At 38.1% G+C, this 23,390-nt stretch overlaps 1 protein-coding gene across 17 annotated transcripts in view; it reads right to left on the bottom strand.

The window, feature by feature from the left end:
- Nucleotides 1-533: 533 nt before the first annotated feature.
- Nucleotides 534-23,390, bottom strand: part of TIA1 (TIA1 cytotoxic granule associated RNA binding protein) — a 41,607-nt gene continuing 18,750 nt past the window's right edge. For 2 of the 17 annotated variants that reach the window (XM_074398618.1, XM_010333499.3), the window contains exons 4-13: nucleotides 23,213-23,267; nucleotides 23,008-23,040; nucleotides 21,685-21,772; nucleotides 18,475-18,550; nucleotides 9,254-9,362; nucleotides 8,772-8,867; nucleotides 8,580-8,664; nucleotides 7,111-7,234; nucleotides 6,115-6,257; nucleotides 534-3,160 (exon numbers count right to left, since the gene is read on the bottom strand). In XM_074398618.1, the coding sequence (XP_074254719.1) occupies nucleotides 3,034-3,160; nucleotides 6,115-6,257; nucleotides 7,111-7,234; nucleotides 8,580-8,664; nucleotides 8,772-8,867; nucleotides 9,254-9,362; nucleotides 18,475-18,550; nucleotides 21,685-21,772; nucleotides 23,008-23,040; nucleotides 23,213-23,267 (936 nt within the window). In that variant the 3' untranslated portion in view covers nucleotides 534-3,033. Of the gene's footprint in view, nucleotides 3,161-6,114; nucleotides 6,261-7,110; nucleotides 7,235-8,579; nucleotides 8,665-8,771; nucleotides 8,868-9,120; nucleotides 9,363-18,474; nucleotides 23,041-23,212; nucleotides 23,268-23,390 lie in introns of those variants that run through there. The other 15 variants (XM_074398617.1, XM_003922653.4, XM_074398619.1 and 12 more) reach the window with 13 other exon arrangements.

The following is a 23,390-nucleotide window of genomic DNA, read 5'->3' as shown; positions in this document are numbered from 1 at the left end:
GTGCCTAGTGCCACTGCACTCCAGCCTGGGCAACAGACACTCCGTCTCAAAAAAGAAAAAAAGAAAAGAAATCATCACTCTCATTTGAAAGATTTGCTTTCTTATTCCTATAAGTACATTTTGTTTTTCTAATTCAACTGTAGCCTCATGAGCACTGCAGAGTACTTAGTAAACCTGTCATTGTACATGCAATCTAGTTCTTAACAACTGCCTTCTCAAACGGAGTAAAACTGTTAACACATAAATAAAAGGAAGATGAGGAAGCACAGGGACAAACACGAAGAAAATAAAGACTAGAATGTGATTCACATTTTCAACAAGTATCAGCAAGGAAAATGAGACCCTGGTTTCATAATTAATTAAATCTGCAGAATGCCAATTCCATTTGGTGTTAAACAGTAACCCAATGTAAACCACTGATTCCGAAATAAGATTCTGAAAAATTAACAAATACCTGAGTGAATATAACAACACGGCTAGACCAAAAAGAAAAAAAATCTCACACAATAATCACTGCAAGAAGATCCCACAGGTTATAGAAAACATAAAGGAACTTTAATATCCAAACAGTCAGGGAAAAGAATACTGGATTAATACCCATTAAGTGTGAATCACTTCAAGTTCTTTACAGTACCAGAAAGTAAAATCTGAATTTGCATATTGCAGAGAATGAAACCATTTAAAAAAACTTTAATTTCCTTACCTGATACTATAATACTGGTATGATTTTTAGACTGAAAACTAAGAGTAAGATTTGAACTAAAGACAGGTGTTCCTAAAATGTGAATCTGTTCAGTAGTAACCTTTTCATGAGTACTGATACCACTTTCTCCTCAAAAAGTACTTGATGTACATTTTTAAGATTTGTGCAATAACCAAATACACTGCCTAATAAAAACTGTTATTAGTGGAGACAGTCAAAATGAAAGAAAACTATACTTCTGTTTAAATTATTTATGCCCAAATAATTTACCCTGCAGTCCATGAGATGTACAGGAAATAATTTTTTTTTTAATAAGAGAAAAATGAGGGTCCTAAAATAGAAACATATGCCAGAAGAAATCTAAAAATAGCTTCCTGATATTTCATTTAAGCTGCTTTTGGTTACATGCCCTGATCTGTAGATATTAACAAGGAAATAAAATTTCCAAGTATTTAAAAAATTTACTCATCTTCCATAAAGCGACTTTTAATGTATCAACACTTAAAAATACACAGTGACTTAATGAAATAGCACAACTGCATAGAATTGAGCTCCCGAGAATTAAACACTTGAGCTGTCTTCCCTGGGCTCTGGTTTACCAGGGTATTGGCCTAGAGACCAGCTTAGAGTCATTTGCCCCTACCTGGGAAATGCAGGCCAGGAAACTTAAGACTTTGCAGGCCTTTTCTGTTTTTAGGTAAAATGCTGGAAGCTCTTTGAAGGTCTTGAAAACCATCAATTATTCGAATGTGTATACTGGCACCTTTCCTCTCTGAGTCAAAGAAGAAGGTTTGTGACCTTCAGTGAAAACAAAGTGAAACTTCCCACACAAGTCTTCTAAGAGACTCTGAAATATGCTTGAAATTTCAAAACTAGAACAATGCCATCAAAGATTAAACCTCTTAATGCTTGGAGCACCCCAAAATAATAAAATTGGAAATTCAAGGAAAACAGGTACCAAAAGAATCAAAATAATGATTGCACTGAGGATTTTCTTCTTTGAAGGCTGTTTAAGGAGGTAGGATTTTAAAGTTTTTTTTTTTAAATCTTTTGGCCTCTGAACATTTAAAAAACACTTTGCCCAGCTGGTCCTTCAGACAAAATTTGGAGGTCACAATGAACCCCATGCCTGACACAAAGACAGTTTCACAGCTATCATTTGTACATACTAAGTTGATTCACTCTTTTTGAGTAAATCTACCTAGATAATGGCAAATTAATATATTTCTTTGCATACTACTTTGTATCTCAAAATTCTTGAAAAACAAGAGCAGATGACTTTGTATTCAAAGACTACCAAAGTATGTATTTGATTTTCACATGCAAACAACTTAAAACCTTATAAATCTCATGTCAACTCTGCATAATGCCTTGAAGGAAATGACATACAAGTTTGCTAACTGTGGAAAATATTAAGTTGCTAAAACATTTTACATAATGAAATAATACATGTAAATGTTGAAGTTGACACATGAAATTAACATGGCATAAGAACTTATCACATTTCAGATATTTTCTTTAGTAACAAGTTTTTGTTTTTATAGTTCCTGGTACACAGCAAAGTTTATCACAGAAGATAAAAATCCTTTTAAACAAATCCAACAGAGAATTCTTGAGGCACCTTCTTATATAAAACACAAGATGAATGCAATTATCAATCCATCTGAGAAAAGTTTTCAATCTAAATGAACATCATTTTCTCATTTAAGTATACTTTACAGAACTTTAATAAGGCAAGACAAATTTGTGAAAAAGATGTAGATACAAAAATGATGTAAACTAATAATTTATATTAAAAAACCCCAAAAGTATAACAGCGGAGATGGGACAGCTCAACCAATGCCTTTTTTTTTAAAAAACCTAAAACAGAATTGTGCATAAGCTGAAGATTACAAAGAACTTCTAGACTCTGCACAGTTTTGGTTTTTTTTTTTTTTTTAGCGTCTTTATATTACATGTTTTAAATCATATCAGGAATGCAAACTAGAACTGCACACTACTTTAGTGGAAAAAAGTTCAATATTGTGCAATTTTCTGCCTCTTAATATTTAAAAAGTGGCAGCAATCCCTGCATTTGTGTTTGAAACAAGGATCTGAGAAACTTTATCAAAAAAGGTAATGAAGGCAAAAATTGGCAGACATCCAGCATCTTGTTTCTTTTTAAAACAATGTGGATGATAAGTAATTTCATGATTAAAAATGAATCTTTTAAATAAATACATTGTATCTGACATTTGCACTGACTGATTTGATAAATCTTTAAGTAAACAACGGCTTTACTACACTCCCTGTAGCCTCAAGCCACTGGCTTTAGATTCTGGAGTCTTTTTTCACTGGGTTTCATACCCTGCCACTCGATACCCGGAAGGCTGATTAGGCAACATGCTGCCATTTTGCCCTTGAGGCGGTTGCACTCCATAATTTGGTCCCATCCACGGTGCAGAAGACTGTGTCTGACTGGTGGAGAATGTGAAAGAAGCAGAGGGGAGAGGAAATCCATTGATTAAAAGAATGTACTGGCAAGAAAAAATACGGGAAATGGGAAACATACTTTTTAAAAAACCCAAATAGAATAACTTATGCCAGAGAAAATGAAAGCTTTTACTAAAGTTTTTTTCCTTTTTTAAAGCTTTTTTGGAGACAGAGTCTCGCTGTGCCCCGCAGGCTAAACTCATTGCAACCTCCAGCTCCCAGGTTCAAGCAATTCTCCTGCCTCAGCCTCCTGAGTAGCTGGTATTACAGGTGCATGCCACCATACCCTGCTAATTTTCTGTTTTTTTTTGAGACAGAGTTTCACTCTTGTTGCCTAGGGTAGAGTGCAACGGCAAAATCTCAGCTCACTGCAACCTCCACCTCCTGGGTTCAAGCGATAGTCCTGCTTTAGCCTCCCGAGCAGCTGGGATTACAGGCATGTGTCACCATGCCTGGCTAACTTTTATATTTTTAGTAGAGACATGGTTTCTCCATGTTGATCAGGCTGGTCTCAAACTCCTGACCTCAGGTGATCCGCCCACCTAGGCCTTCCAAAGTGTTGGGATTACGGGCATGAGCCACCACGCCCAGCCTAGTATTTTCCTCTTAAAATCAAGCATCCTAGCCGGTCATGGTGGCTCGCACCTGTAACCCCAGCACTTTGGGAGACTGAGGTGGGTGGATCACCAGGTCAGGGGTTCGAGATCAGCCTGATCAACATGATGAAACTCTATCTCTACTTAAAAATACAAAAATTAGCCAGGTGTGGTAGCATGTACCTGTAACCCCAGCTACTCAGGAGGCTGAGGCAGGAGAACTGCTTGAACCCGGGAGGTGGAGGTTACGGTGAGCTGAGATTGAGCCACTGCACTCCAGCCTGGGCAACAGAATGAGACTCTGTTTCAAAAATAAAATGAAATAAAATAAATAAATAAAAAGAAAAAATAAAAAAAAATCAAGCATCCCTCTATGTTTAATTTGGGCAGTTTAATTTTATTAGAAATTAAAGCTAAGAAAATATCCTGAACATATAAACATTCATCTCCTTTGAATATAGAAAAACACAATGCCAGGCCGGGCGCGGTGGCTCAAGCCTGTAATCCCAGCACTTTGGGAGGCCGAGGCGGGTGGATCACGAGGTCAAGAGATCGAGACCATCCTGGTCAACACGGTGAAACCCCATCTCTACTAAAAATACAAAAAATTAGCTGGGCATGGTGGCGCGTGCCTATAATCCCAGCTACTCAGGAGGCTGAGGCAGGAGAATTGCCTGAACTCAGGAGGCGGAGGTTGCGGTGAGCCGAGATCGCGCCATTGCACTCCAGCCTGGGTAACAAGAGTGAAACTCCGTCTCAAAAAAAAAAAAAAAAAAAAAAAAAAAAAAAAAAAAAAAAAAAAGAAAAACACAATGCCACTACTCTTGGAAAAGAAAACTGTCCATCTCTATCTTGGTTGAACACTATTTGTTGAGTAAGCCGCTACCCTGGAAGAGCCAGGTAGGTTTCCCACAATGATAAAAGAACCAACATTTATATTACTCAAAGAAGAAATGAAAGCAATCATTAGCATATGTAAGCTCGTAAAAATTCTCAACATTACCAGATTTTTTTGTTTGAGACAGGTTCTCATTCTGTCATCCAGGCTAAAGTATAGCGGTATGATCTCTGCTCACTGCAACCTCCATCTCCCCAGGCTCAAGCAATTCTCCTACCTCAATCTCCCTAATAGCTAGGACTATAGGCACGCACCATCATACCTGGCCAATATTCTTTTGTACTTTTTGTAGAGATGAGATTTCACCATGTTGCACAGGTTGGTCTCGAACTCCTGGACTCAAGAGATCCACCTGCCTTGGCCTTCCAAAGTGCTAGGATTACAGGCATGAGCCACTGTGCCCAACAACACAAATCTTTTTTTTTTTTTTTTTCTGAGACAGAATCTTGCTCTGTTGCAAAGGCTGGAGTGCAGTGGCATGGTCTCGGCTCACTGCAACCTCTGCCTCCCAGGTTCAAGTGATTCTCCTACCTCAGCCTCCCAAGTAGCTAGGTCTACTGGTGTGCAGCACTACACCTGGCTAATTTTTGTATTTTTAGCAGTAGTGGGATTTTGCCATGTTGGCTAGGCTGGTGTTGAATTTCTGGCCTCAAGTGATCTGCCAGCTTTAACCTCCCAAAATGCTGGGATTACAGGCGTGAACCACAACACCCAGCCTACAAAATTCTTTTTTAACATCCTAAGTATTTTTATTTCCAGTGTATTTTTCAGAAATGTAAGTAAAATAGTCTAATTCAGGGTGTATAAGGAAGCTTGTAGTATAATAATACATGAGGCTGGGTGTGGTGGCTCATGCCTGTAATCCCAGCACACTGGGAGGTTGAGGCGGGTGGATCACCTGAGGTCAGGAGTTTGAGATCAGCCTGGCTAACTTGGCGAAACCCCATCTCTACTAAGAATACAAAAATCAGCTGGGCATGGCAGTGCATGCCTGTAATCTCATCTACTCGGGAGGCTAAGACAGGAGATTTGCTTGAACCCAGGAGGGGAAGGTTGCAGTGAGCCAAGATTGTACTACTGCCCTCCATCCTGGGTGACAGGGTGAGACTCTGTCTCAAACAAAACAAAACAAAACAAAACAAAACAAAACAAAACAAAACAAAACAAAACATCAATAAACCCTTCGTACAGAAAAAAGCATAATGAATACAACAACTAGCATCAAAGTCAGTGTATTTAAGAATGGCTAAGTGACCATTAGTCATGTGAAAAGCTTAACAACTATTAAGCTCTTACTTTCTTACTAAAAAACAAGTCCTTTCAAGGCTATAGTTATGCTTTACACAAGGGGCCCTATTACTCATTAATTCATAAAATTTCTTCCTATTTAAAATTTCTTTCGACATTTTCAAAGGTTAATAAAGGAAGAGGTCAGATATGCTTACTTAAATCCTTGCTGGTTCCATGCCTGGCCATACATTCCATATGCAGGAACTTGCCAACCATTAGGCATATACTGGCCAATTTGCTGTGCATTTCCATACCACTGGCCCCACTGGCCATAAGGTTGTGGATATCCAATTTGACTCTGCTATTAAGTAAAATTTAGTGTTATTTGAAGTTAACTGTATATATAAAATCCTAATATGTTAATACCACAAATTCTTAGCCAAAACACACAGGGCCATCCTTATAATTAAAATGACAGGATAAACAAGAGTTGACTGCTAAAAAAAATTAAAAGGTGAGGTTAGACTGCTGTAACGCTACGTGATACTCTGAATGGCATAAATTTTGGAAGGCATCAGTTGATACCATAATAATAAATATTAAACTTAATAGAATGTTTAAGTGTTTGGCATACTATCCACATAATTGTTTCCTTTAGATAGAGAAGATATGATTACTTATTTCTATATTCAGCTTACTTAAGAAACTTATATAGTTTAGAATTTGCTTACTCCCATCTCTGTGCTCCATTTACAATTTCCTCATAGAAATCTTTGTGGTATCAAGTTTGAACTACTAAAGCTGCCTGGAAAAAAAAAAATAAGGCAGCAAAATCTGGAAGAAAAATGCCAAGGCCATAACTATATTTACAGTTTTATTTTCATTTCAGTTGAGTCAAGCATGCTTGTGAGTTCTCCAAATAGTATGTGAATAAATCTACCAAGTATTAAAAAAAGATTTAATACCCTTTTAGGTTTCTTGGAGCATTTTAAAATCCACTGTGTGAGCATGAGTCAATTGAGGCAGTCACATTCATCATGTCACCACTGCAATCCATGAAACACCATTCTGGAACTATAATACATGTAGGAACAGCCCTTATGTACTATCATTTTAGCTAGAAATTTATTAACAAGGATTATCAACAATCTTCACTTTAAAATAATATTATTAGTCCAACAATTATTTCTCAAAGTTAAGAACACTCTCACCTGCTGCACGGGATTTATCATATCAAGTGTTTCTTTGCCCCAATAGCATTTCACAACATGACCTTCAATGGTAGTACCATTAACAGAAACAATTGCATGTGCTGCACTTTCATGGGAATTGAACCTATTGAAAACAATATTAAGAATCACCAAAACAAATTCTTTTAAATATTTAGGAATAAAACCTATTTTAAAAATGAGGGTGAGTCAGAGGTAAATCGGTTTGCATAAAAGAATCAATAACATGGCGTATTTTCTTTGCTATATTTTTTTTCAAAGATCCTGTAGTTCTGGGAAAACTTGTGTTAATAGAGAATGTGTATTTGCTGGCCTCGTGTTAGCAGGGAGCTATAAAATCACAGAGGTGGCCAGGTGCAGTGGCTCACGCCTGTAATCCCAGCACTTTGGGAGGTGTGCAGTTCACGAGGTCAAGAGATCAAGACCATCCTGACCAACATGGTGAAACCTGTCTCTACTAAAAATACAAAGATTAGTTGGGCATGGTGGCATGCGTCTGTAATCCCAGCTACTCAAGAGGCTGAAGCAGGAGAATTGCTTGAACCCAGGAGGTAGAGGTAGCAGTGAGCTGAGATCATGCCACTGCATTCCAACCTGGGCAACAGAGCAAGATTCTGTTTCAAAAAAAAAAAAAAAAAATCACAGTGGCAAATACCTTAGATGCTAGAGAAACTGCAATTTCTTTTTTCTTTTTGAGACGGAGTCTGGCTCTGTTGCCCACGCTGGAGTACAGTGGTTGTGATCCTGGCTCACCGCAACAACCTCCACCTCCTGGGTTCAAGTGACTCCTGCCTCAGCCTCCTGAGTAGCTGGGATTACAAGCATGTGCTGCCACACCTAGTGAGTTTTTGTTTTAGTAGACATGGGGTGGTTTCATTATGTTGGCCAGGCTGGTCTGAAACTCATGACCTCAGGTGATCCACCCGCCTTGGCCTAATAAAGTACTGGGAATACAGGTGTGATTCACTGCATCCGGCCAAAATTTTGATTTCTTTATAACCAAGGTTAAATTTTTTTTTTTTTTTTTTGAGATGGAGTTTCGCTCTTGTTACCCAGGCTGGAGTGCAATGGCACGATCTCGGCTCACTGCAACCTCTGCCTCCTGGGTTCAGGCAATTCTCCTGCCTCAGCCTCCTGAGTAGCTGGGATTACAGGCATGCACCACCACGCCCAGCTAATTTTTTGTCTTTTTAGTAGAGACGGGGTTTCACCATGTTGACCAGGATGGTCTCGATCTCTGGACCTCGTGATTCACCCGCCTCGGCCTCCCAAAGTGCTGAGATTACAGGCTTGAGCCACCGCGCCCGGCACCAAGGTAAATTTTTAAGAAAACAATGTAAGTGTTCAAAAAATATTTTGGAGGAACAAGTTTTTAATTTTTATTTCTTTTCTGATTTTCCAGTTATATTAGCAAGGAAAAAGTTTTATTTTTTTTAAAAAACCATCCTTACCGAACAAATGAATACCCTTTATCTGGAAAGACTCGAATTTCCATTATTTGTCCAAATGGCGAAAAAGTCTGACGCATTAGTTGTTCTGTTAGATAAAAAACAAAAACAAATCACACTAAGTTACAAATAAATCCTACAAGCATTAAGCTTTGCACTTTAAATATTAATGCCACACAGGGAATACTCCCGTACCTGTCAGCCCAGAAGTAACACCTCCACAGTATACAGTACAGTTGCTTGGACTAGACTGATTTACAACCTCATCATATGATAGTTGTTTGGTATTTGCTGGTGAGAGAAAAGGTTTATGTCTTTAATTCATTAAATAAAATGTGCAGAAAGAGAAAAGCAGCATTTACTACACTACTGTAAAGGTAACATTAACCTTGATCAAAATGCTCATATTATACATATTATACTTCAGTCCAGGATTAAACCTCCCCAACAAATGTCTAAAAAATTACCCAGTATTTTCTACGTAATAGGAGACTTGACATTAGAAATAATATTATTTATAATTACAAAAATGAAAACTAAGTACATTTTTGAACAGTAGTCTTGATTTGCTTCTCATCTATTTCTGCAATAAGTCTCCGGGAACAGCTCTAACATTTAAAATCTATTGTATTTTTCTCCAAAATTCCACATTTCCTTTTCTTCTCCAATACACCTACACTCATATGTACTCTTTGGAGCGGGAGGCTTTCGGGTTGCCCAGTTAGTTCTGATTTGTCTTCCACCAAGCCACTGGCCACCCATCTGTTGAATGGCGTTTTCAGCATCCTGTTCCGCACAACATTAGAAACAAGAAAGAAGTCACTATTAGTTGATGTTAAACAACTTTTAGCAATAGAGAAAACCTGGTGCTTTTCACAAACGTTTTAAGTGAAAATGCCTTGCGAGGCCAGGTGCAGTGGCTCATGCCTGTAATCCCAGCAATTTGGACACTTACATTGTTTCCTTAAATTCTTTGGCCGAGGTGGACAGATCACGAGGTCAGAAGATTGAGACCATCCTGGCCATGGAGAAACCCCATCTCTACTAAAATACAAAAAGTTAGCCGGGTGTGGTGGTGCACGCCTGTAGTCCCAGCTACTCAGGAGGCTGGGACAGGGGAATCACTTGAACCCAGGAAATGGAGGTTGCAGTGAGCCTACATCGTGCCACTGCACTCCAGCCTAGTGACAGAGCAAGACTCCATCTCAAAAAAAAAAAAAGAAAAAAAAAAAAAAAAGAAAAGCTTTACAAAAAATGATAGCTTTCCTAAAATGCAATGGTGCTTTTAATTTTAAAATTTATTTTATTTTATTTATTTGTTTTTTGAGACAGAGTCTTGCTGTGTCGCCCAGGCTGGAGTGCAGTGGTGTAATCTTGGCTCACTGCAACCTCTGCCAACCAGGTTCAAGTGATTCTCCTGACTCCGTCTCCTGAAGAGGTGGGATTACAGGCACCCACCACCATACCTGGATAATTTTTGTATTTTTAGTAGAGATGGGGGTTTTGTCATATTGGCCAGGCTTCTTGAACTTCTGACCTCAAGTGATCTGCCCACCTCAGCCTCCCAAATGCTAGGAATATAGGTGTGAGCCATCGTGCCCAGCCCAGTGGTGCTTTTTAATTATTTTTCTTTTATTTGAATATTAAACTTTGAGAATATTAATCATCTGAAAAAGTCCTAAGCCCAAAAGCCCTAACAAGGTACATATCATAAACTTCGTACAACTCAGACTAGTATAGAGGAAAATCTTAAACAAACAAGCCTGTTAACAACAATATTTGGTTTCTCATTCATCCAACAAATAAATATTGTAGTTATGTTCCAGGCATGAGGTTAAGAGCTACGGATACACTGATAAACAAGCATACATGGTTTCTTGCATTCTTTTGTAGGGAACAAATAAACCAATTACAAATTGCAGTAAGAGCTATGACAGAAACAAAAGGCTGAGATACAGAATGTGGGCACAAGGATCTACTACAGACTGGATGAATAAAGAAGGTCTTTTTGAAATAACTTTTAAAAGTTATTTCAGATCACTTGAGGTCAGAAGTTCAAGAAGCCTGGCCAATATGACAAAACCTCCATCTCTACTAAAAATACAAAAATTATCCAGGTATGGTGGTGGGTGCCTGTAATCCCACCTCTTCAGGAGACTGAGTCAGGAGAATCACTTGAACCTGGTTGGCAGAGGTTGCAGTGAGCCAAGATTACACCACTGCACTCCAGCCTGGGCGACACAGCAAGACTCTGTCTCAAAAAACAAATAAATAAAATAAAATAAATTTTAAAATTAAAAGCACCATTGCATTTTAGGAAAGCTATCATTTTTTGTAAAGCTTTTCTTTTTTTTTTTTTTTCTTTTTTTTTTGAGATGGAGTCTTGCTCTGTCACTAGGCTGGAGTGCAGTGGCACGATGTAGGCTCACTGCAACCTCCATTTCCTGGGTTCAAGTGATTCCCCTGTCCCAGCCTCCTGAGTAGCTGGGACAACAGGCGTGCACCACCACACCCGGCTAACTTTTTGTATTTTAGTAGAGATGGGGTTTCTCCATGGCCAGGATGGTCTCAATCTTCTGCTTTATCCTGAAAGCAGCAGGAGCTAGCCAAGTTTAAACAATGGGGAAGAAAGGCCCAGGGGAGAGAAAGGTATTCCAAAGTGTGTTAAAGCACGGAAGAGTTTAGTATGCATCTAAAAGAAGCATGTGAGGGAAAACTAGTTTCAATGGAACCTAGTGAGCAAAAAAGAAAGTCAGAGAATGAACTTGAAAGAGTTTAAGCAAGGAATCGTCATGATCTATGTTTTAAGGCCATTCTTAGTGGTAAAAGGAGAATGGCTTAGGGTAATGGGTAGCAAGGGAATAAAGATAACTTTAAAAAGTTTGAAGACATATAAATGAAGACCATTTGTTAGTAAGTGTGGAACAGAGAAATAGACTGAAGAGACAAAATTCCTGCAGACTAGAGAAAGGGCCTAGGACAGAGCCCTGAAAAACAGCAAAAATTGAAACATGGGTAAAGGAATAATCACTAGCTAAGGTGACAAAGGAGGAGCAGCCAGTGACGAAGTAAGAAACCCACAAGAGTATGGTCAAGGGAGCCAAGAAAAAAGGTTAAGAGGTGACCTTGAAAACAGAGTAGCATTGGTAGAAAGTGAGAGTAAAAACCAGCTTAGAGTAGACTCAAAAGTAAATGAGATGTAACTTTTGTGCACACACATCTAAGATAAGTTTAACCTACTATTGAAGGAACAGACAAATTTAAGGCCTTTCTTGAGATATGAAAAGGAAATACTTAAAAAAAAAAAAAACTGAATAGGGTCTTATTCTGTAAGACCCTATTCTGTAAGATCATAGCTTACTGTAGCCTTGAATTCCTGGGCTCAAGTGATACTCCCACTTCAGCCTCCTGGTAGCTAAGGACTATAAGCATGCACCAACACGCCTGGCTATTTTTTTTTTTTGACTGTGGTAGGAATGGCCTTAACTGGTTGCAACAGACAATGGGAGGAGATTTGGTGTCCACAGACTAGGTAGCCAGGCTTTTTTTTTTTTTTTTTGAGACGGAGTTTCGCTCTTGTTACCCAGGCTGGAGTACAATGGCACGATCTCGGCTCACCGCAACCTCCGCCTCCTGGGCTCAGGCAATTCTCCTACCTCAGCCTCCTGAGTAGCTGGGATTACAGGCACGTGCCACCATGCCCAGCTAATTTTTTGTATTTTTAGTAGAGACGGGGTTTCACCATGTTGACCAGGATGGTCTTGATCTCTTGACCTCATGATCCACCTGCCTCGGGCTCCCAAAGTGCTGGGATTACAAGCTTGAGCCACCGCGCCCGGCCTTTTTTTTTTTTCAAATGGAGACAGGGTCTCCATTATGTTGCCCAGGCTTGTCTCTAACGCCTGGACTCAAGCAATCCTCCTGCCTTGGCCTCCCAACGTTCTGTTATTACAGGCATGAGCTACTGTGCCTGGCAGGAAACACACATTACATATTCTCTTTTTTTATTGAGATGGAGTCTCACACTGTTGCCCAGGCTGGAGTGCAATGGCATGATTTCGGCTCACTGCAACCTCCGCCTCCTGGGTTCAAGTGATTCTCCTGTCTCAGCCTCCCAAGTAGTTGGGATTACAGGCATCCACTACCATGCCTGGCTAATCTTTTGTATTTTTAGTAGAGACGAGGTTTCACCATGTTGGCCAGGTTGGTTTCAAACTCCTGAACTCAAGTGATCCATCTACCTTGGCCTCCCAAAGTGCTAGGATTACAGGCATGAGCCACTGAGCCCGGCCAGAAATGCACACTTAAAAAGAAACAAATATTATCAACACTAACCAGTCAGAACTCCATGAGATGCTTAACTGATGTTATGTGTTGAACTGTGTCCCTCAAAATGATAAGTCCTACACCCTGGTATCTGTGAATGTGGCCTTACTTGGAAACAGGGTCTTTGCAGAAGTAATTAAGATGAAGTTATACTGGATTAAGGTGGGTTCCACATCCAGTGACTGAAGTCCTTGTAAGAGGTAAAGATTAGACTGGGCACGGTGGCTCACGCTTATAATTCCAGCACTTTGGGAGGCTGAGGCAGGTGGATCACTTGAGCCCAGGAGTTCAAGACCAGCCTGGCCAACATGGCAAAACCCTGTCTCTACAAAAAATATGAAAATCAGTTAGGCATAGTGGTGTACACCTGTAGTATCACCTACTCGGGAGGCTGAGAAGGGAAAATCACCTAAGGCTGCACAGTGAGACCCCCTCTCTCTCTCTCAAAAAAAAAACCACGATTACATGGATATACAAAGAGGGAAGATGGTTATGTGAAGACGAAGGCAGAGACTGGAGTTATATAGCTACAAGACAAAGAATGGCAAGGATTACCAGTAACCATCAAAAGCTTAGAAGCAACAAAGGATTCTTCCAGAGCCGTCAAGACAGCATGAACATGCTGACACCTTGGTTTTGAATTTCACACCTCCAAAACTTTGAGAAAATAAATTTTTGTTCCCCTAAGCCATCTAGTTTATGATACTTTGATACAGCTCCTCAGGAAAAAAATAAAACTACTCACTCAAAAAAGTAGAAAAAAAAAACATATAATATATATGTCTGTTGGTGGTTATGAATAAAGTGAAACAACTCTTGAGAATTACAGCAGAGAAATGGGGATACAGGTAGGGAAGAGATGTAAGAATAAAGAGTGGTTTTGAGGTCAGGCGTGGTAGCTCACACTTGTAATTCCAGCACTTTGAGAGGCCAAGTGGGCGGATCGCCTGAGGTCGGATGTTCAAGACTAGCCTGACCAATGTGAACAGACCCTGTCTCCACTAAAAATACAAAAAATTAGCTGGGTATGGTGGCATAATCCTGTAATCCCAGCTACTTGGGAGGCTGAGGCAGGAGAATTGCTTGAACCTGGGAGCGGAGGTTGCAGTGAGCCGAGATCGTGTCACTGCACTCCAGCCTCGGCAACAAGAGTGAGACTTCATTTCAAAAAAAAAGAGTGGTTTTGATTAAGAGGTACTAGATGGTCAGGGACAGTGGCTTGTGCCTATAATCCCAGCACTTCGGTAGGCCAAGGCCGTAGGGACTGGTGGAAGCCAGGAATTTGAGACCAGCCTGGGCAACAAACTCAGATTGTTCCTACAAAAAAAAATTTTTTTTGTTTTGTTTTCTGCCTCAGGTTCAAGGAATTCTCCTGCTTCATCCTCCTGAGTAGCTGGGATTACAGGTGTGCACCACCATGCCTGGCTAATTTTTGTCTTTTTAGTACAGACAGGGTTTCACCACGTTGGTCAGGCTGGTCTCAAACTCCTGACCTTGTGATCCGCCTGCATCAGTCTCCCAAAGTGTTGGGATTATCAGTGTGAGCACTGTACATGGCCTTTTTTCTTTTTTTTTTTTTTTAAATAAATTATGTGGGCATGGTGGCGTACACCTGTGGTCCCAGCTACTCTGGAGGCTGAGGCAGGAGGATGGCTTGACCCCAGGAGTTCTGAGGCTTCGGTGAGCTGTGATCACACCTCTGCACTCCAGCCTGAGTGACAGAGTGAGACATTGTCTCAAAAAAAAAGGCTGTGTGTGGTGGCTCACGCCTGTAATCCCAGCACTTTGGGAGGCCGAGGCGGGTGGATCACGAGGTCAAGAGATCGAGACCATCCTGGTCAACATGGTGAAACCCCGTCTCTACTCAAAATACAAAAAATTAGCTGGGCGTGGTGGCGCATGCCTGTAATCCCAGGTACTCAGGAGGCTGAGGCAGGAGAATTGCCTGAACCCAGGAGGCAGAGGTTGTGGTGAGCCAAGATCGCACCATTGCACTCCAGTCTGTGTAACAAGAGCGAAACTCCGTCTCAAAAAAAAAAAAAAAAAAAAAAAAAAAGCCGGGCGCGGTGGCTCAAGCCTGTAATCCCAGCACTTTGGGAGGCCAAGGCGGGTGGATCACGAGGTCAAGAGATCGAGACCATCCTGGTCAACATGGTGAAACCCTGTCTCTACTAAAAAATACAAAAAATTAGCTGGGCATGGTGGCACGTGCCTGTAATCCCAGCTACTCAGGAGGCTGAGGCAGGAGAATTGCCTGAACCCAGGAGGCGGAGGTTGCGGTGAGCCGGGATCGTGCCATTGCAGTCCAACCTGGGTAACAAGAGCAGAACTCCGTCTCAAAAAAAAAAAAAAAAAAAAAAAATCTATTACTGCTCGGGTTCAACAAAATTCATAAAATAATAAAAAAGAGAGATACTAGGTGTTTTTTGGTTGATGAGAATCATCCAGTGGAGAAGGAATAGAGTGATGACACAGGATAGTAATAAAAATAACAGTATATATTATATGATTCCATTTATAGGAAATGTTGAGTACAGGGAAATCTATAGTCAGTAGATTGACAGTTGCTCAGGGCTGGCAAGAGGGGCATTAAAGGAAAATGATAGTGACTGCTAATGAGTCATGCAGCTTCTTTTTGGGATGGTAAAAATATTCTAAAATTGATTTTGGTGACAGTTGCACAGTTCTGTAAAACCACTGAATTGTACATTTTATTTATTTATTAAATATCCTAAAATTGATTTTGGTGATAGTTGCACAATTCTATAAATTACCTAAAAACCACTGAATTGTACACTTCATTTATTTATTTATTTTTGAGACAGGATCTCACTCTGTCGCCCAGGCTGGAGTGCAGTGGTGCAATCTCAGCTCACTGGAACCTCAACTTCCTGGGCTCAGGTGATTTCCCCACATTAGCCTCTCAAGTAACTGGGACTACAGATGTGAGCCACCATGCCTGGCTAATTTTTGTATTTTTTTATAGAGAAGGCTGCTTTCAAACTCCTGGGCTCAAGTAATCTGCCTACCTTAGTCTCCCAAAGTGCAGGGATTACAGGTGTGAGCCACTGTGGCCAACCACACTGTGTACTTAAATTATATCTCAATAAAGCTGCTGTTAAAACAAAGCAGTGACAGCACAGGCTCAAAGTCCTTGAAAAGACAAGAAAGGTGGGGACACAATCATAAGTGATTTGGCCTTTGACAGGAAGGACCTTTCCTGTACTATAATAGAAGGAATAATGGGAAAGTGGATGAATTTTATCTAAGTTTGGTGGTTGAAAGATGATGAAATTCTTGTTTGATAGTCTCTCTCTTTTTTTTTTTTATCAGTGAAGCATGAGATAAAGGTGTTAGCTTAGGGTAATGACGGAGGAAGAAGGGAGGGTATCTGAAGAGATGGAGCAGTGAGGAATAAAATGGTCATCACAAACTATGGGAAATCAAATATATTAGACAAAAACATGATTGCCTAGATAGTACTCTGTACTCATCTACAACGTGTGACTATTAAATTAGAAGCAAAACCACACTTGAACTCAGTTGTTTTCCAACAACATTCAGTTATTCTGGGGTAGGCAGAGAAGCTAAGTTCAATCAGAATTGTGGTTTTCCTAGCATGTAGAACATAGGAAGGCTGGTGGGTAATTACAATCAAGGCGGTAGCACGGCGTAACAGAGCCAAGCACATATCACAAATTTTACAGAAGTTGAAATTTATAGCTTATATTATTTACTCAAAGTTAGCAACTGTTTCATAATGGTTGTCAGAATTTGCATACATCTCTGGCTAACTCCAGAGGCTGGACATAGGTATCAATAGGCAACCTTTGCTATTTGACTCTAGTTCATACTAAATACAGATTCCATAGTGACTTTTATATAGCAGAACCCTATAGCTCATAATTTCAAAAATGTGAAAAATTAAATCCTAGCCCACCAAACCCCCAACTTATTTCCCTAAGTTGCACTAAAACATTCTAAAAATCTATGAGGAACTCAAATAAGGAACTCAAATTAATCATGGCTATCAATCCGGTGTACAAGGCATTTTTCTACCTTTCTAAAATACTATATACTGTGATTAATAGTAAAGTTTTCAGAAGCTACTAAATTGTTTTAATTTTTATTTTCTCATCTCACAGGAAAATAATAATCTTTTAATTGGTAGATGGGACATGTACATGATTGAGCTTTTATTTCACCTCTCAATATACTTTATCATTTTCTTTCTTTCTTTTTTTTTTTTGAGACGGAGTTTCGCTCTTGTTACCCAGGCTGGAGTGCAATGGTGCAATCTCGGCTCACTGCAACCTCCGCCTCCTGGGTTCAGGCAATTCTGCTGTCTCAGCCTCCTGAGTAGCTGGGATTACAGGCATATGCCACCATGCCCAGCTAATTTTTTGTATTTTTAGTAGAGATGGGGTTTCAACTAATTAATTACTTTATCATTTTCAACTTTTTTTTTTTTTCTTAAGACAGGGTCTCACTTTTTCACCCAGGCTGGAGTGCAGTGGTTTGATCACGGCTCACTGCAGCTTTGACCTCTTGGGTTTAAGTAAGCCTCTGACCTCAGTCCCACAAGTAGCTGGGACTACAGGCATGCGTCACCAAGCCCAACTAATTTTTTTGTAGAGATGGAGTTTTGCCATGTTGTCCAGGCTGGTCTTGAACTCCTGACCTCAAGTAATCCACCCACTCTGGCCTCCCAATGTGCTGGGATAATAGGATTACGGGTGTAAGCCACTGGGCACAGCCGAATTTTCGGAATTTCCGAAATAAATAAATAAATAAACAAATAAATGAACATATATTTTGTAGACATAGGGTCTCACTATACTGGCAGGGCTTATCTCAAACTTCTCAGCCTCCCAAAGTGCTGAGATTACAGGCATAAACCACTGTGCCCGGCTAATATTTAATTATTTTAAAAAAGTTTGTACCCATCACAGTATTTTAATTATTTTTTTTGAGTTAGGGTCTCACTCTGTTGCCCAGGCTATGCTGTGGCATGATTTCAACTCACTGCAACCTCTGCCTCCTGGGTTCAAGCAATTCTCCTGCTTCAGCCTCCCTGGTAGCTGGGCCTACAGGCACCCCAAATTTTTGTATTTTTAGTAGAGACAGGTTTTACTATATTGGTCAGGCTGGTCTCAAACTCCTGATCTCAGGTGATCCGCCTGCCTTGGGATCCCAGAGTGCTGGGATTACAGGCATGAGCCACTGCGCCTGGCCTCATCACAGTATTTTATTAGCTACTTTTAAATTACCATGGGAATATAAACGAGGGAGATAATGAATTAAGTCCATAAATGAGATTTTCAACATCTTCCTTTGGCTGATAATTTAAACAACTTTACTTCCTATATCCTGAAAACATCAGTACTCTGCATGAATCAGCAGGTGCTAATAAATGTTAAATAGACAAAACAGAAGAAGATATCTTCTAGTGAGGATTTATTTTAATTATCAGTAAAATAAACAGCAGATGAAAGAAAGATTAATAATTAAAACTGAGTGTTTCCATTCTTTACTGTTTAAGCATTGTACATGCACTTCTGATTGAGCTCACCCATTTGTTGAAAAAGGAGACAAAGCCATATCCCTTAGACTTTCCTGTTGCCATGTCTTTTACCACTCGGGCATCTCTGAAATCAGAAACAATCAGAAGTTTAGGTTTGCAAACTGTCCTCTGGATATAAAATGAGAATTTCACACACAACTGATTATCATGTTTCACCTTCATTAAAGTGAACCTTTAATGCAAATTCACCTTTTATTCTACAAAATTTATCACGTATTAGGAAATGAGGCTTAATTTTACAGACATGCAAATCAGTAACTTCTTAAGTATATATGCATATGTACATTGTACAGAAATTGCCTCTCCAAAAAACTTTTTAAACTTTTAAATATTAAGCATGGTGAAAGCAGCTACTCACATGAACTACTTAAACATTTATAAAGTTCACAGGATATTAGATGAATGGCTTTCTTTAACCATGCAATTTATAATTTATTTGACATTATATTCTACCTTCTAATTAAAAAAAAAAATAGAAAACTGGAAACCAAAAGAATAAAAAAGTTGTATATTCCCTAAACTAATTAAATTATTTCATTTTTTCAGATCAACTTATACCCCCCTTTTTGACTAGAGTAAATTTTGAGAACTTGACATTTTTAGAAATGTTAAATCATTGAAGAAAAATACTAGACAAACACAAGTTTTAAACTATACAAGAAAAGATTTTACACTGAATTTTATAATAGCATTCATATAAAATTGATTGGAACTACAAGATATAAAAGCAAAATTTTAAAAAGTCAGAAAGTAAAAAAGCACGCCAACATTTATCCACTGTGAACCGTAGCTTGTAGTTAGCCAGGGCAATTCTGTCCATTCTTCAGAGACACTCTGCAAAATAACCAGAGCCCTATTATTTGAGATTGAGTAAAAACCCAGCCATGATAGCTAAAACTCCATACCTCAAAAAATTGGACTCAAATTGTGCTTCACAGGCAATCTGCTTTTAAGTTAGTCTGGTATGTCATAATGCTTGCTCTCTTAGGACACATGAACAAAACAGGCACTTTTATAACAAAAACCCAAGTCAGAAAGCCATGCAATGTAATTTTCTATTAAAGTATACATAAGCATATTTTAGATCAAATTGAGTGATTTATTAAGTGTTCAGGGTCAAAATGACAAAGATGTGGTGGTGAAAAGGGAAAACTAATGTAAGTCAATTCTCAATATGCAAAAATACTTAATAAATTATCTGTATGGTACACATGCATTTAATTTGGTAGCTGACTCTCTTCTACACCGTAATTTATTAGTCTACTCTAAACTCAGGGAACAGAAGAGTTCATAAGCTGTATATAAGGGAAACTACCATATTTTTTATACTAAACGCTTTTACAGACCACTGTTTATTACATATCTATAAATCAAGCACTGATATTTGCACTTTTAAGAAAATATCTATCATGGGAACCCTTCAACATACAGTTATCAACTTATCTCTTTTAACAACAAAAAATCAGGAAAATATGCTGACTGCCAAATGATTCCTTTAAAATGTAGGAAAGCTAACTCCTCGTACAGCCTAAAACTAAAACATTATACATTATCTCAATTGAAAATCATAAAACTTAAAGGTTTCACCAAGAAAAAAAAAGTCTACATCAATAATCATGGGACCATAAGAAAATCTACAGACTAAAAATATGATACAGAAACATACTTAAGAAAAATAAATTATGACCATGATTTGTAAATCATGAAATTGCTAAAATTTGAAGGTCACTTAACTTAAACTCACCAACTGTTAAACAATCTTTGCCTAATCCCAAACTAAAATTCCCAGGTTTTCAAAAAAACTACCTCAATCGAAATAAAAGCATTTAATTGAAAAGCTACTTAATCTGTTCACAATGTTAGAAAGTTTTTCTTCTTAAAGTTTAAGGAAATGTTAACCTTGAAAAATGTTCAATTCATATTTACTTCTCTCTGAAAACATTCTCCAGAGAAGCAGCAGCAAAGATCTAGATCAGGCTTCTTTATCTTTTTATGGTCCTGTGACTATTCTGACAATGGGATGAAATTTACAAAGACTTTCCACATCAAAATGAAAACACAAATATTTGCATAGAGATTTACAGCCCTTGAGAGGCCAAAGGATAAGACTGTCTAAGTCTAGGTATTTGAAAGCAAGCTAATTATTATTGAAACTCTAAGACATTATTAAGAGGAACAATCAGAAAGAAAAGCTGTACTTATTTTCCTAATCAGGTCTCACAAAGAAAAATGTCATCTGAAATAATTCCATTGATAAGCCCTAATTCTGTGACTGCCTTTAAAGCTGGCCATTCCTTGGTCACATGCACTGTCATCCACTAATCAACAAACTATAACTCTTCAAATGAAAACTCCCAAAATTCATCACCAATGCTACTGGCATTTACTTTCCAGTCTCCTCATCTCATCTCATCTCATCTCATCTCTGCTGTTGGTCTGTTCAAACTAAACCACAGATAGCATTGCCTTTTTAGTACTCTTCTAGGTAGAAAAATAATATAGCAACCGGAAATCCTGAAGAAGTTTTCTAAACTAAATAATTACTCCACAGAAAGTACCATAAACAACTTATTATTCTAACTCTAATATGGCATGCTTTTCAAAATTTTAAAGTTCTTCTATGATGAATAGTATATCAAGTAAGGTTATTTATTCATAAGGGCCTAAAATGTATGATTAATAACAAGTGCAAGCAAGGCAGTGCTTCATAAAATACTACAAGGCACTATTATCGTTAGCAGTTTTTTTTAAAAGGGTGCAAATACCTAGGAAATAACATTTATTAACTGCTTTTTAGGTTGAATTGTTAAAGTTTCTTTTTGTTAAAATATATTAACACAAAATGCATGGTATCATAGACGTGCCCAATGGATCTAAATTCCTTAGTCACAGCACAGTTTTAACTAAAGATTATCACCAAGCTAACTTGACACCTATATAAGAAACTATAAAATGTACAATGGCAAATTTGTCTCTTAAAAGCTAGGCTAACTAAAAAAGGATTTTAAGACAATTGAAAACCAAAGGTTTATTCATCAATGGGAAAACAATCTTTTGCTGTTAACTTCTTGAATGACCTCTAAACAATGTAATACATTATAAATTAATACAAAAAATTCATACTAAAAGTATTTTCAAGTTATCTCTACATATAATTGTTTCTAATTTAAAAGATTTTATTTATCTTCTGTTACTTACGATATTCTTCCAAATGGTGCAAAAGCAGCTTTTATATCTTCAGTTGTAATTTCTGGACTGAGATCACCAACAAAGACATGGAAATGATCTTATAAGGGGAAGGAAGGGGAAGTGAAAAGAAAAATAGAACTTTAGAATTTAAAAAGCACTAAAATCTATCCAATAAAGTATTCTTAAAATGATTATGACTTATGATAAAGTATTAACAAAACACTATCCTGTATCTATACAAATCCTAACAACTTTTAACAATGAGTCAAGGTAACAATATAAGAAAAATTCTCCTGAAAAGACTGATACATCTAACTGGAAGTGACATTTATATTTCTATTTACAGTCAATTATTATACTGGTCTAAGAAAATAAACTAATAATACACAAGTTTCAGTTCTGCAAAAAATTTAATGACTTAGTTACCATTCTAATAATAATAATGTACTTTTATTCAGTTTACCACTATATTAAGGCTTTACAAATTAAAATAAAATAGTGGTACTGGGAATTATGTAGACTAGATTTGCCTCAGTTAACACAATTTACTGAAGCTAGCTACATGATATATACTTGGTTTAACCATAGTTTGTGAAGAACAATCAAAGAAATACCTTGCATTGCAACAGTTTGATGTTAAAGTATTTGACAGTTTTCTCAAAAGCCAACAGTTTTGGTTGCCCAGACATTACACCATTCAGTTTATGTGAATCCATGTGCAAGTGAACTAAGACTGAAGGCAACAGAATGAAAACAGTAATCCCTTCACTTTATATCAGAACCATTAAAAAAGCATTGGAGAGAAATAACCATCTCATATCTGAATTTTTAAAAAAGACAATTATTAAAAAAAGAAACACTTTAAAAATGCAAAATTGTTGGACCAACACTTTAAAATGGACACACACATAAATCTGACAAAGCATATTTGGAAAGAAAAGTTAACCATATTTGACAGGCCTTAAACAACATTTTGGATTGCTCTTTGGGAAACAAAATTTGAGGAGCAACTCAAGCATTTGGAAGATCTGGGTATGAAGCCCAGATGGTGACCTCAAGAAAGCAGGGTATCTTGCCCTTTAGTTGGTGAAAGTAGTCCTAAGGCATCAGCTGCTACCAAAGGGGTCAGAAAGCTTGAACTAGCACCAAAGTAGTGGACAAGCTATACTTGGTCAACACTGAGAAGAAGTGAGAAAAATATTGCTAGAGAGACAAATAGAAATACTATCTCCTCCCACCCTCCCTCCCCCAAATATCAAACAAAAAAAATTCAGGTGGTTAGTGAATACCCTTTCAAGAGATTTCATTTTATGTTTAAGAAGATACAATTACCTTGTGAACGCTGTGTGCTGACAACGGTACTACCTGATGACAAAGATTAGATTTGTTCTTAAATTTATTAACACAAACACATTCAATCATATCTTAGGATAACGATCAAAACATTACTGCAAACATGTACGATGTTTATAGGCTTTACAATAAAACTACTGGGTATAATAAAAACAAATGTTCAAAAAGCATAAAATATACTTACTGCTTGTATCTTTCTTTTGACTGCTGGGGGTTGTTGCCCAATTCACTTTGACTTCCTAAAAAAAATTTTCTACATTTATACTTCATAAAAATAAAGCCCAAAATCGTATTTGCATCTATAAACATGTAGAAAGTTATTTGTTTAAGATAAAACACTAAAGGAGATACCAGCTCTGGTC

The sequence above is a fragment of the Saimiri boliviensis genome, chromosome 1 (genome assembly GCF_048565385.1).
Source record: "Saimiri boliviensis isolate mSaiBol1 chromosome 1, mSaiBol1.pri, whole genome shotgun sequence".
Lineage (NCBI taxonomy): Eukaryota > Metazoa > Chordata > Mammalia > Primates > Cebidae > Saimiri > Saimiri boliviensis.
This window is presented reverse-complemented; position numbering and strand designations above follow the sequence as displayed.